This window comes from Nomascus leucogenys, chromosome 19 (genome assembly GCF_006542625.1).
Source record: "Nomascus leucogenys isolate Asia chromosome 19, Asia_NLE_v1, whole genome shotgun sequence".
Classification (NCBI taxonomy): Eukaryota; Metazoa; Chordata; class Mammalia; order Primates; family Hylobatidae; genus Nomascus; species Nomascus leucogenys.
The window spans coordinates 27,322,088-27,334,732 of NC_044399.1; the positions used below are offsets into that span (position 1 = coordinate 27,322,088).

General features: G+C 50.8%; 2 protein-coding genes across 4 annotated transcripts; one reads left to right on the forward strand and one right to left on the reverse strand.

Moving 5' to 3' along the window:
* Positions 1–11: 11 nt before the first annotated feature.
* Positions 12–4,693, reverse strand: PSMC5 (proteasome 26S subunit, ATPase 5). 2 transcript variants are annotated; one of them, XM_012497579.2, is made up of 12 exons: positions 4,162–4,233; positions 3,876–3,947; positions 2,489–2,558; positions 2,102–2,199; positions 1,840–1,896; positions 1,528–1,758; positions 1,093–1,219; positions 808–998; positions 609–707; positions 418–528; positions 224–310; positions 12–123 (listed from the first exon to the last, which is right to left on the reverse strand). In XM_012497579.2, exons 2-12 carry the CDS (start codon positions 3,945–3,947, stop codon positions 70–72), a joined length of 1,197 nt encoding a protein of 398 aa, XP_012353033.1. In that variant the 5' UTR covers positions 4,162–4,233; the 3' UTR covers positions 12–69. The 2 variants fall into 2 exon arrangements, with proteins under 2 accessions (XP_012353033.1, XP_003270727.1); XM_003270679.4 differs by lacking the exon at positions 4,162–4,233 and adding an exon at positions 4,571–4,693 and having other exon boundaries at positions 19–123.
* FTSJ3 (FtsJ RNA 2'-O-methyltransferase 3) lies at positions 4,240–12,626 on the forward strand. 2 transcript variants are annotated; one of them, XM_030799301.1, is made up of 21 exons: positions 4,240–5,031; positions 5,141–5,233; positions 5,397–5,502; positions 5,765–5,811; positions 5,934–6,013; positions 6,431–6,530; positions 6,630–6,824; positions 6,903–7,018; positions 7,137–7,241; positions 7,329–7,429; positions 7,653–7,733; positions 7,823–7,972; positions 8,106–8,241; positions 9,901–10,085; positions 10,228–10,345; positions 10,431–10,708; positions 10,946–11,031; positions 11,123–11,222; positions 11,633–11,816; positions 11,887–11,981; positions 12,065–12,626. In XM_030799301.1, exons 2-21 carry the CDS (start codon positions 5,167–5,169, stop codon positions 12,255–12,257), a joined length of 2,523 nt encoding a protein of 840 aa, XP_030655161.1. In that variant the 5' UTR covers positions 4,240–5,031; positions 5,141–5,166; the 3' UTR covers positions 12,258–12,626. The 2 variants fall into 2 exon arrangements, with proteins under 2 accessions (XP_030655161.1, XP_030655162.1); XM_030799302.1 differs by lacking the exon at positions 4,240–5,031 and adding an exon at positions 5,034–5,055.
* Positions 12,627–12,645: the final 19 nt, after the last annotated feature.

Genomic DNA, 12,645 nt, shown 5'->3' on the forward strand with positions numbered 1-12,645 from the left:
ACAGACTGGAGTCCTAGAGGACTTGGCCCACAGAGCTTTATTGGAGAGATCCACACAAAGGCTGTCCACTCACTTCCATAATTTCTTGATGGACATGTTTTTCTCACTGTCCTTCTGCATGACCTAGGGGTGGGAGAGAGAATGAACGTTATGAACACACACATGCCCTAGCCCACTGCCCCAGAGCCACCACTGGCAAAGGCACAAAGATGGAGGCCTATACCTTGGCTACTGCCATCTCAAAGTCCTCCTGAGTGACATGGACTCGCCGTTCTCGCAGGGCATACATGCCAGCTTCTGTGCACACGCCCTGAACAGGAAAAGGAAATTGAGGCCCCACTGCTGTGCCCCTCATCTGTGGCCCTTGAGCCCAGAGCTTCCTGCCTCTGCCCTGTTTTCGGTGGGTACTCCAATTACCTTCACTTCAGCCCCTGATGCTCCTGGCATGAGCTCAGCAATTTTTCTGAGGTTGATCCCCCGGGTCAGGTTCATCTTCCGAGAATGAATCTTCAAAATGTCCAGCCGGGCCTGGAGATGGCAAGGAAAGGCCTGAGCCCCACACCCCACCCCCACAGCCAGAGCCACTTTGCACAGTGCCCATCACAAACCTCCTCATTTGGGGGTGGGAATTCAATTTTTCTGTCAATGCGCCCTGGGCGAAGCAGTGCCGAGTCCAGGATATCAATCCTATTAGTAGCCATGATAACCTGAGCAGAGAAAGCAAGTGGGGATCAGCTAAAGCTCTTCCTCAGCCTGCGTGGCACCCAGGCCTTCCCTGGGCCCATCCCGAGGATGGTACCACCTTACCTTGATGTTCTTGGTGGCCTCAAAGCCGTCAAGCTGGTTGAGCAACTCCAGCATTGTGCGCTGCACTTCACTATCCCCTCCAGAACCCCCCTCCAGCCGCGAGGAGCCGATGGAGTCGATTTCGTCCATGAAGATGATAGACGGAGCATGTTCCCGTGCCATGACAAACAGCTCCCTCACCATTCTTGCCCCTGTGTGGAGGCCGAGCTGGTGTTAGGGAGCTTATTAGCTTATTAGCTCCCTAACCCCCTACCTCTTGCTTCTCACATTGCTAGCCATGGTTACCTTCCCCTATGAATTTCTGTACCAATTCAGAGCCAGAGACACGAATAAAGGTACAGTCCGTATGATGAGCCACAGCCCGGGCCAACAGTGTCTTCCCAGTGCCTGGAGGTCCATACAGCAGCACTCCCTACAGGGGAACAGCAGGACTCAGGGCAGAAAGCTACACCCCTCATTTCATTCAGTGAACATTTACCGAGTGCTGGGTCCCTTGCTAGATGTTAGGGATACAAAAAAAAAAAAATGAACATCAAGGTCCCTTCTATCCAAACCACCTCACCGCCCTAGGAACACTTCCCCGGCCACTCTTTTCAGGGGCAGGGCCAGCCCAAGCAAGATGCACCCTAGCCCGGTGCCTCCTCAACCCCTGCAGTAGGGCTGGCTGAGGCAGGAGGAGTAAGTACAGCTTGGCCCTCTCAGAGAAGTCCTGCACCTCACCTTGGGCTGAGCAATGCCCAGTGCTTCGAAGAGTTCAGGATGCTTAACAGGCAGCTCGATCACTTCTTTGATCTCCTTGATCTGTTTGTCCAGTCCACCAATCATCTCATAAGTTGAATCTGGTACTTTCTCCACCATCATCAGTGACACTAACGGGTCTACCTTGTTGGGCAGGATCTTGTGCAGGGTGTAGCTGTCATTCCTTAGAGCCACCCGGCAATTGGGTGTCACCTGGGTGAAGGGGGCGAGTTTCATAAGTGGTACAATTAGAGCTGACCCCACCAAAACCACCACCTCACCTGCTACACTCACATCATTGATGTCAATGTTTTTGTCCACGTCTACAACAAATTTGCCTTCAGGATGTACCTAAAGAAACAAGGGCTCATGACCTTCCTTGACCACCAAATCACTAATCCTACCCGGGAAGACCTAGGTCTTCCCTGGAATTGTGGGATTCCCAGAATCCCACAATACCTTGACAGAACACAGAACCCTGTCTCCAGAGGCTACACACAAAGGGGTGGGAATGCAGTGGAGACCGAGCTGGTCCCTGGGGTCACGCTGCTTTTACCTTGACCAACACTTTCTTCTTATCCATGGCCCGGACTACTTCCCCCACATAGGAGCCCTGCTCCTGCAGCAGCTGTAGCTCCTCCCGCAATAGGCGAACTAGATGGCAAACAGACACGGTGGTCACCTAGCTACTCCTTTGGAGTCTCCAGGACCCAATTCTACATGCATGAGCTAAGCACCACTCTTATTAAAGGAAGGCCAAAGGTCAAAATTCATGTCTTTAAGGAGGCTACAATGGGGCTCAGGAAAAAGAGATGCATGTGAAACTACTAGATGATGACAGGGAGAAAACAGTAAGCACTGCTGTGAAGACACAGTGCAGGGAAGTTAGGACAGACCTCAAGACAAACTGCTCACATGTGGCTTCCCATCTTTCTCCACTCACCTTTAGCATTTAGTTCATTCCTCTGTGCCTGCAGCCTCCGGAGGTTTTGGCTCTTATCATTCACAATCAACTGTGGCGGACAAGAGACAAATTCCATTACTCAAGGGCAGGAGACAGGAGGAGGTAGGATCTTGGCCAAGACCTCACAGGTCTGAATGAGCTGAGGGAAGGGCACAGGGCACCTGCGTGTTGTTTCAGATTCTCCAGTATGATCCTAATGACCCTGCCCTGTCCTCCAAGAGTCCCTCTGGAGCTTACAGCAGCCATCAAAGAAGACTGCTTGTCTAATACTGGTCCAGGAATAACAGAATCTAAAGGAGAAAAGTTACAGCTGGCTCATGTAACACCAAATTTCTTGCAGGAAGGCAACATCACCTGGTGGAAAGATTGTTAGGTGAGAAGCCTGAGTTCTAGCCCAGCCGCTGTCAATCAAAAGCAAGGTAAAGCTAAGACAATCTATTTTTAAAAATCTAGATCTGTTACCAAACGGCACATGGGTATAGCATCAGCTACCCTGCTTCTTTTCAAGACTACTGAGGTGAATGAATAAAAACACACGAAAAGGCATTCAAAAGCGGTAAACTAAACATAATACCTGCAAATGCACTTGGAATTCAGAATTGTCCTTTGTGGCTTCCCCCATTTAATTTATATTACAGTTGACACTTGAACAATGCAGGGGGTTAGGGTGAAATTGAAAATCCATGGACCCGTCCAAAGTTAAACTACTAACAGCCTACTGTAACACTGTAACGTAACACTGTAACATTAACAGCCTACTGTTTATGTTGTCGGTAAGGCTTACTGCTGGAAGCCATACCTTATTACTGAGAGCCATACCTTACTGCTGGAAGCCTTACTGGTAACACAAACATTTGATTAACAACATAAACGGTCCTTTTTCTATGGTTTAGCGCTTTAAGCTTGGGCTCTGGGTTGCCCAATTCGTTTCATTCAGTCTCTATGGAATTAGCATTGTCCAGATGCCTCAATGATGCCCTTCCTCACATTCTCACTTCACCCTCACCCAACCTCTTGGTGATAAATTTCAACTCCTGAGCTTATGTTTCCCTTTTATAAGAATCCTTTTCATTCGGGCTTCCTCCAAAAGGGTTGACCTTTGGCTAGAGGTACCTTTACTATTAAGATTTGACTCTTGAAGATGTGTAACAAACTGTGAACACTACGACCCTCAAAGAGGTGGGACTGTAAGAGAACAAGAGATTGCTTACTTCTGATACACACAACCTACTAGCCAAGAAACAAACAAGAAAGGAGAAGCAGCAGCTTCTTCCACTGCACTCCCAGTGGAATTAGATGGATTGTGGAAGTCCGTTTCCATCCCCCATCATCCCCCTTCCTAGCTCCCTCTGGAGTCCGTCCTCACCTGGAGTTCTTCAATCTTGGACAGATAATATTGGCGGAGTCCGCTGCCTGCCTTCCCCTCCTCCAGCTCCATCTGAAGACACAGAGTGAGTCTTAAACGACAGGTTAAACATCCGAGGAGGTAAAGCCACTTGCAGGGCACTTTGAATAAGGCTTGACACCAGGTAGGTTTGCGTAGTAAAAAAAGTTTGGACTTCGGAGGTTCAGGATCTGGGTTCTAATCCCTCCCTCCCTTGGAACCCTCCATTTTCCCACGACTAAAATAAAAGAATGGGAATGCCGCCTACCTCACACGACTTTTAGGAGGACCGAGAGGCGATATGATATACACGGGAGCGCTTTGCACTGCGTGAAGTGCTCTACAAGCCCGAGGTGTCATTACTGACGACGGAGCCAGCGGAACGGAGCCGAAGGACTGGCGTCCCGTCTCCTGCGACCCGTGGGCCTGCCATTCCCGCGCCCATCGCTCCCCTCACTCACTCCGCTTCTACCGCGTCTTCCTCTCCCCAGCCTTGCCCTGACTCACCGAGGGCGGCGCTGACACAGCAGATCCGGTCTCAGGCGGCGTCCAGCCTGGACTGGTCCAGCCACCTCCGACCCACCCGACGCTCCTGCCCCGGCCCGCTCTCCACTCAGATCACGCTCGCTCCGCACCCAGCCCCGTAACCTGCCGGGCCGCCACTGCACCCGCCATACCTGCTCTGGCCCGTCAAGCGCCATCTTCTCTCTTCAGCAGAGACCGCCGGCATCCGAGCCGTTTTGGCGCGCAGGCGCGGAAGCGGAGGCTTGGGACCTGACGAGCAGGCAGAGAAGAATTCCGGGTCAATGGGCGGGGTGTGAGGCGAGACCACACTAAGGGGACCATGATGGGAGGGGCGGCTACTCGAGTTCAGGGGCTTTGGAAGGGGATGAGGAAGGAGTAGAACTAGTCAGTGTTGCCTCATTGAAACTCTGTTTATAGTTCTTGTAATATACCTTCCTAGTCTCAACTTTCAACTTACAAAACCCGAGGACAGAGTATCAAGAACAATCTATGGCCACACTCAAAATGGCGGTAAACCTCGAGCCAGGGTCGCAGTGGACGCAAGCGGAAGCGGAAGTACGTTAGCTGCATGCCTGTGCGGTTCCAAGTGTGGAGAAAGCGGTGCTGGGTCTAGGTAGTGTGCGGAGAGGGGCGCGAGGTGGAATTGCTGCGGGAAGTGGGAAACTGGAAGTGGAATCTGGTGCTCAAGAAAGAGACGTTCCCAACTTCTATTTTCTCCCCAGATTGAGCGATACTCCCCCATTCCGCCATGGGCAAGAAGGGCAAAGTTGGCAAGAGCCGACGAGACAAGTTTTATCACTTGGCGAAGGAGACGGGTGAGTCCGGATTCGCTCAGTCTGCGAGCGAGCGAGCGATCTCTGCCCGGTTCGCCTGCTCTTTCCGACCATTATGTACCTCTGCCGCAGAAGGGGTGGTCGGTTGCGAGGCCAGAGAAATCCTACTAGTGAAGCCGTTTGCGCACTTGGTTGTTTTGTCCAGGTTACCGTTCCCGATCTGCTTTCAAGCTGATCCAGCTCAATCGCCGCTTTCAGTTCCTGCAGAAAGCCCGAGCCTTGCTGGACCTGTGTGCTGCGCCAGGGGGATGGTTCGTAACACTCGCCACAGGTTGCTCCTGGTGGCCGCTTTCTGGGTTCTGAGCTGGGACGGCTTTCAGTTTCATTGCGGGAGGGGAGCCCGAATCCCGGTCCTCTTGGGGGCCGTTTCCTTTCTTGATTGCAGAGAAAGGGCTTGGAATACGTGCCTATGACATGCTTTGGCCAGTGCACGTAACACCAGGGTTGAGAGGTCAGTTGCCAAGAGGGGGAAAAGGATGGCTCTAGGTTTTTAACTTTCTATTCCTTTTATAGGCTGCAGGTAGCTGCCAAGTTTATGCCTGTATCCAGCCTTATTGTGGGTGAGTAACGGACAGCTCTTCTTGGTGTTTTAAGGGGTGGGTATATAAGGTACTTTGTCCTGTATTTCTCTCCTCCCTGCTTGAGGCAACCCTTTAGAATACTCTGACCTGATTTCTTCCAGGAGTGGACCTGGTTCCAATCAAGCCTCTCCCCAATGTGGTGACTCTCCAGGAGGACATCACAACAGAACGTTGTAGGCAGGTAATAGGAGTTCTCTCTTCCTTCCCCCTTTATACGGAAACATCTACATCCCTGAAATCATCTAAAGGCAAGTTTTTCCTATTTACCATGCTTTGAGCACGTTCTTGCCTGACATCTGTACGACAAGACCTATGACATTCATAGTGTCCACTCCAGCCTTTATTTAGTCAGGGATAAAGGTGTTTTGAATTGAGAGAAGGGCAGAGATCTTTAGTGAAGTCTTCTCCTGTGAACTCAGTGTCAGACTGTAATCTCCATGAAGGTAGAGACATACTGTTTTTGTTTACTATTGTATGTCCTGTGCCTGGTACAGCATTTGGCCCATGATGGGCACTCAGCAATTGACTAGATGGACAAATGGCTGAACCAGGGCCATTCCTGTGTTTCTGTTTCCATAGTTCCTTTTCTTCTCTTTAGGCCCTGAGGAAGGAGCTGAAGACCTGGAAGGTTGATGTTGTGCTCAATGATGGGGCCCCCAACGTTGGGGCTAGCTGGGTCCATGATGCTTACTCACAAGGTACAGGGAGTGTGGTGCTTGGAGATCAGGTGATGGTGGAGGTGGGCGCATGCCCTCCTGGGCTGCAGAGTGCCTCAACTAATTGTCTCTCTCCTACAGCCCATTTGACACTGATGGCTCTACGTTTGGCTTGTGACTTTTTGGCCCGTGGTGGCTGCTTCATCACAAAGGTTTTCCGTTCTCGTGACTATCAGCCTCTGTTATGGATCTTTCAGCAGCTGTTCCGCCGTGTCCAGGCCACCAAGCCCCAAGCCTCTCGCCATGAATCTGCAGAGATCTTTGTAGTCTGCCAAGGTGGGCATCATTTCCTTTCTCTTGATCCAGCCTCCCAACTCCCAAAGCACACTTTTTAATATATCCTGTCATTTTTAGGATTCCTGGCCCCTGACAAGGTTGACAGTAAATTCTTCGACCCCAAATTTGCCTTCAAGGAGGTTGAAGTTCAGGCTAAGACCGTTACTGAATTGGTGACTAAGAAGAAGCCAAAGGTGTGTTTTGGGGAATGGGGTCACCCTTGGGTCCTGGAACTTTAGGGAGGTTGGGCCTGGTGGGTCCTACAGGTACCCTAGAAGGGACTGCCCAACCTTCTCTCTTTTCCTCCCTAAGGCTGAAGGCTATGCTGAGGGCGACCTCACTCTCTATCACCGTACCTCAGTCACTGACTTCCTTCGAGCTGCCAACCCTGTTGACTTCCTCTCCAAGGCCAGCGAAGTGAGTCTCCAGCCTTGAGGGACATGAGGTAGCCCCAGAAACATGGCCTGAGAATCTCCCCTGACACCTTTCCCTCCTCCCAAACAGATCATGGTAGATGATGAAGAGTTGGCACAGCATCCAGCTACCACTGAGGACATACGGGTGTGCTGTCAGGACATCAGAGTGTTGGGGCGCAAGGAGCTCAGGTATGCAGTGGGGTGGGCATGGGGGCCAGGAGCCCTGGAGGCAGGGAAAGGCCATGATGTTGGATCCCTGGGAAGAGGATATTGCTGTGCTAAAGGTTTGGGGTGGGGGCCTGAGCCTTTTGATTTATGTAGCCGAAGTCCGAAAGGTGGGTAGTGAGCCTAAAACAGAAGGGGACAGGGACAGAGGGAGATGGCAAGATCAGTAATAGTATCTCTGGGGTAGGTCGCTACTAAACTGGAGAACAAAACTTCGGCGATATGTGGCCAAGAAGCTGAAAGAACAAGCAAAGGCACTGGACATCAGGTGAGGAGAGAACGCAGCGAGGCAGCTGTGGACCAGGTGTCCAGGGGAAGTCTGGGAAAATAACCCAACTCCTGGGACTGTTTTGCCAGCCTCAGCTCTGGAGAGGAAGATGAAGGTGATGAGGAGGACTCAACAGCTGGAACCACAAAGCAGCCCTCTAAGGAGGAGGAGGAGGAGGAGGAACAACTGAACCAGACCCTGGCAGAAATGAAGGCCCAGGAGGTGGCGGAATTGAAGAGGTGAGAGGAGCTGGGGTAGAGCTTGGAGTTCCCCAATACAAGGACTGTGTGAAGATGGGTGAAGAAAATGCAAGGCATGGATAGAAACTCTTTGGAGCTGGGCCGGTTTTACTCCCTCAATCCACCCCCTCAGGAAGAAAAAGAAGCTGTTGCGTGAGCAGAGAAAGCAGCGGGAGCGTGTGGAGCTGAAGATGGATCTGCCTGGGGTTTCCATTGCAGATGAGGGGGAGACTGGCATGTTCTCCTTGCGCACCATCCGGGGTCACCAGGTGAGGCAGCATTGGGGGTGCAGGTTTAGGAGACAGAAGGATCTGTTTGGGTGTTTGGAGGTGGGGGGTGTTGAATGTCTTTTTAAGTTGCTGAACAATAGGCTGTGGTTGCTGTCTTTACCACAGGGGGCTTTGGTGAGTATAAGGCCACAAAGAAACATAAACCAAAAAGGATGAAGTTAGGTAGATAGATGAGTGTGATAGATTTATTCTTTTTTTTTTTTGAGACGGAGTCTTGCTCTGTCGCCCAGGCTGGAGTTCAGTGGCACGATCTCGGCTCACTGCAAGCTCCGCCTTCCAGGTTCACACCATTCTGCCTCAGCCTCCCGAGTAGCTGGGACTACAGGCGCCTGCCACCACACCTGGCTAATTTTTTGTATTTTTAGTAGAGATGGGGTTTCACCGTGTTAGCCAGGATGGTCTCGATCTCCTGACTTCGTGATCCGCCTGCCTCGGCCTCCCAAAGTGCTGGGATTACAGGCGTGAGCCACCGCTCCCGGCCGATAGATTTATTCTTGAAGAACTAGAACATCAGAAAAGAACTTAGGTTATAGTAGATGCTGCCAGGTTACTTGAGTTACAAGCACAGATGAATAGAGGATCTCCCTCAGAGGGGAGCAGCATTCTTTAGTTCATTGAGACCAAGTGAGCACTCGCATTAGGCTACTTCCACTGAATACTGAAGAACATGTTTTTCCTGACAAAATCAGGGTCGGTCACAAACAAAATGAACTTTTGTGGCTTATGTGTGGGAGTGTCATAATCAGGTCATCTTTGTTGTACAGGAGGGCAGTAGAGCATGGTGGCCCTAGAGCAGACACAGGCTCAGGTTTCCTTCCCAGCTCTACCACCTGGAGCTGTGTGAAGTGACTGAGCTGACTACCACTTATCCTTACTGCCTCAGTTTCCTCATCTATAAAACAATAATAGAACCTACCTACTAGAGTTTTTGGTGAGGAATACAAAAAGATAGGTGTAATCCATCATATGTGATAAACACTCAAGAAATAGTAGTTGGAGTTTTTCCTTTGAGACAAGATCTTGTTTTGTCACCCAGGCTGGAGTTCAGTGGTGCCATCATGACTCACTGCAGCCTCAAACTCCTGGCATCAAGCAATCCTCCTGCCTCAGCCTCCCAAAGTGCTGAGATTACAGGTGTGAGCCACCATACCCAGCCTAGTATCTTTGCCATGAGGAAAATAAAAGGTTCTGACAATTGGTTTAAGTGGAACAGTTTTGTTGGATGTATGTTGGCTGGGCCCCTTTCATTCAGTGGAAACAAATTGTGTAGACTGTATTCTCAGGAGGTGATTGAGATGCTGTCTGAGAATAATTTTTAAAGGAAAACCAGTGTTGTAGAGTATGTTAAGATTTGGTGCTATATGGGCTGTAGGGTACCTTCCTTAAGACCTATTTGTGATACCACTGAAACAAGACAGCTGAGTGGGATAGATCAGTAACCCAGCCTAGAACGGGATGTTGTAAACAGGCCGTTCACTACCCTGGATCTGAGCTTTTCCATCTGTGAAAGGATAATGGATTTGCCAGTGTTCTTCCTAGTGTTGCTGAGCGTAGACTGAGGTGAGGGACACAGAAAAAAAAAAACAAAACAGTATGTTTCCTTTTAAATAGTTTACCTTTGTTTCTATTACACTTCAGTTATTAGAGGAAGTAACACAAGGGGATATGAGTGCAGCAGACACATTTCTGTCCGATCTGCCGAGGGATGATATCTATGTGTCAGATGTTGAGGACGACGGTGATGACACATCTCTGGATAGTGGCCTGGATCCAGAGGAGCTGGCAGGAGTCAGGGGACATCAGGGTCTAAGGGACCAGAAGCGGTAAGGGGCATGTGTGTGTGTCAAAGGGAATGCTGCCACTCTGAGGGAGTGTTAGGGTGGGTACTACCAGAGCCTCAGTAGGGGAGCAAGGGCTCCGGGCAGTCTGGGTCTCTGAGCCCCCTACTTTCCTTTGGGTCTACAGTGTGCAACTTACTGAAGTGGAAGATGATAAAGAAGAGGAGGAGGAGAATCCACTGCTGGTGCCACTAGAGGAAAAGGCAGTACTGCAGGAAGAACAAGCCAACCTGTGGTTCTCAAAGGTAAGGAGAGGCTGGGGGCAAGACTGCGGGGAGATGAGTCTTGGGAGTCCTTGGGAGAAGGGCAGCTGATGTTCTCCCATCACAGGGCAGCTTTGCTGAGATCCAGGACGATGCCGATGAGGCCCTGGAGATCAGTCAGGCCCAGCTGTTATTTGAGAGCCAGCGGAAGGGACGGCAGCAGCAGCCGCCACAAACACCGCCTTCCTGTTTGAAGACTGAGATAATGTCTCCCCTGTACCAAGATGAAGCCCCTAAGGGAACAGAGGCTTCTTCGGGGACAGAAGCTGCCACTGGCCTTGAAGGGGAAGAAAAGGATGGCGTCTCAGACAGTGATAGCAGTAGTAGCAGTGAGGAAGAGGAGAGGTGAGTGGTTGCAGCTGAGAGAAGGGATGGAAAGGAAGCAGTGGCTTGAACCATTTCTCTAAATTGGGGGTTCTCAATCTTGGCTGCAGATGGGAACGGTTAAAAATACTGTACTGACGATCCTGATTTAACTGGTCTGGGGTACAGCCTGCATGGCAGGATTTTTGCAAATTCTGTGGGAGTGCGGTGTGAGTAGTAGAGTGGTGGAATCACTCAAGAGTCCTCCCCTCTTCACAGCTGGGAACCCCTCCGTGGTAAGAAGCGAAGCCGTGGGCCTAAGTCAGATGATGACGGCTTTGAGATAGTGCCTATTGAGGACCCAGGTGAGAGCTCTGTATGCAGTGGAATGAGAAAAGACTACTGGAAGTCTCAGTATTGGGAATTGAGCTTTGACCTTTCTCCTTCCCTCTCTAGCAAAACATCGGATACTGGACCCCGAAGGCCTTGCTCTAGGTGCTGTTATTGCCTCTTCCAAAAAGGCCAAGAGAGACCTCATAGATAACTCCTTCAACCGGTAAAGGGGCCAGAAACTCATCAAGAGTGACCCAGGGTCTGGTGGGTAAATGGGTAATTTTTTTTTTGAGATGGGAGTCTCGTTCTGTCGCCCAGGCTGGAGTGCAATGGTGCAATCTTGGCTCACTACAGCCTCCGTCTTCCAGGTTCAAGCAATTCTCCTGCCTCAGCCTTCTGAGTAGCTGGGATTACAGGTGCCAACCACCACGCCCAGCTAATTTTTGTATTTTTAGTAGAGACGGGATTTTGCCATGTTGGCCAGGCTGGTCTCAACCTCCTGTCCTCAGGTGATCTGCCCGCCTCAGCCTCCCAAAGTGCAGGGTTTACAGGTGTGAGCCACCATGCCCGGTCTGGTAATTTCTTTAGAAAGCCTGGAATGTTGGATATTGGACAGATGTCCTTTCCACTCAGGTACACATTTAATGAGGATGAGGGGCAGCTTCCGGAGTGGTTTGTGCAAGAGGAAAAGCAGCACCGGATACGACAGTTGCCTATTGGTAAGAAGGAGGTGGAGCATTACCGGAAACGCTGGCGGGAAATCAATGCACGTCCCATCAAGAAGGTGGCTGAGGCTAAGGCTAGAAAGAAAAGGAGGGTAAGTGATGGGGCCCCCAGAGATTGGGTGGGGTCGGGGGGATGGGGTCACCTGACAGGTTCCTTCGCAGATGCTGAAGAGGTTGGAGCAGACCAGGAAGAAGGCAGAAGCCGTGGTGAACACAGTGGACATCTCAGAACGAGAGAAAGTGGCACAGCTGCGAAGGTAATGGGAAGACACCACAAAGGTACACAGGGCTAAAAGTGCAGCAGAAAGCAAGCCTCTAACCTCTTCTCTTCCCCCTGTAGTCTCTACAAGAAGGCCGGGCTTGGCAAGGAGAAACGCCATGTCACCTATGTTGTAGCCAAAAAAGGTGTGGGCCGCAAAGTGCGCCGGCCAGCTGGAGTCAGAGGTCATTTCAAGGTGGTGGACTCAAGGATGAGGAAGGACCAAAGAGCACAGCAACGTAAGGAACGAAAGAAAAAACACAAACGGAAGTAAGCAGAGCTGCCAGGCTCCCAGGAGAGCGTGGGGACTAGGAGGAAGGGTGTGGCGTGGGTCAGTCTGGCCCCCTTGATTACCAGCCTAGCCCCTGCTCACATCACAGCTGTCTGAAGAACAGTGAGGTGGAGTGCCTAGAACTCCCGTGGTGGTCCTGAGCAGAGAGGAGCATGTCCTCCTGCCTGCCTGAATAAGGTATCCCATGAAAGCACTGCTGAACTGTGTTGACAGACCCATGACCCTCTTTTTAAACCGTTAAAGGGAAGTTCGGTGTTGGAGTGATATTCAATGTAGTCAGTCTACACCTGGACATGTGGGCCACTTAAGCCCTCCCCCATCCTATTCCTGAATAAAACCAGGATAATGGAAGAGTTGTCTTTTCTGACAG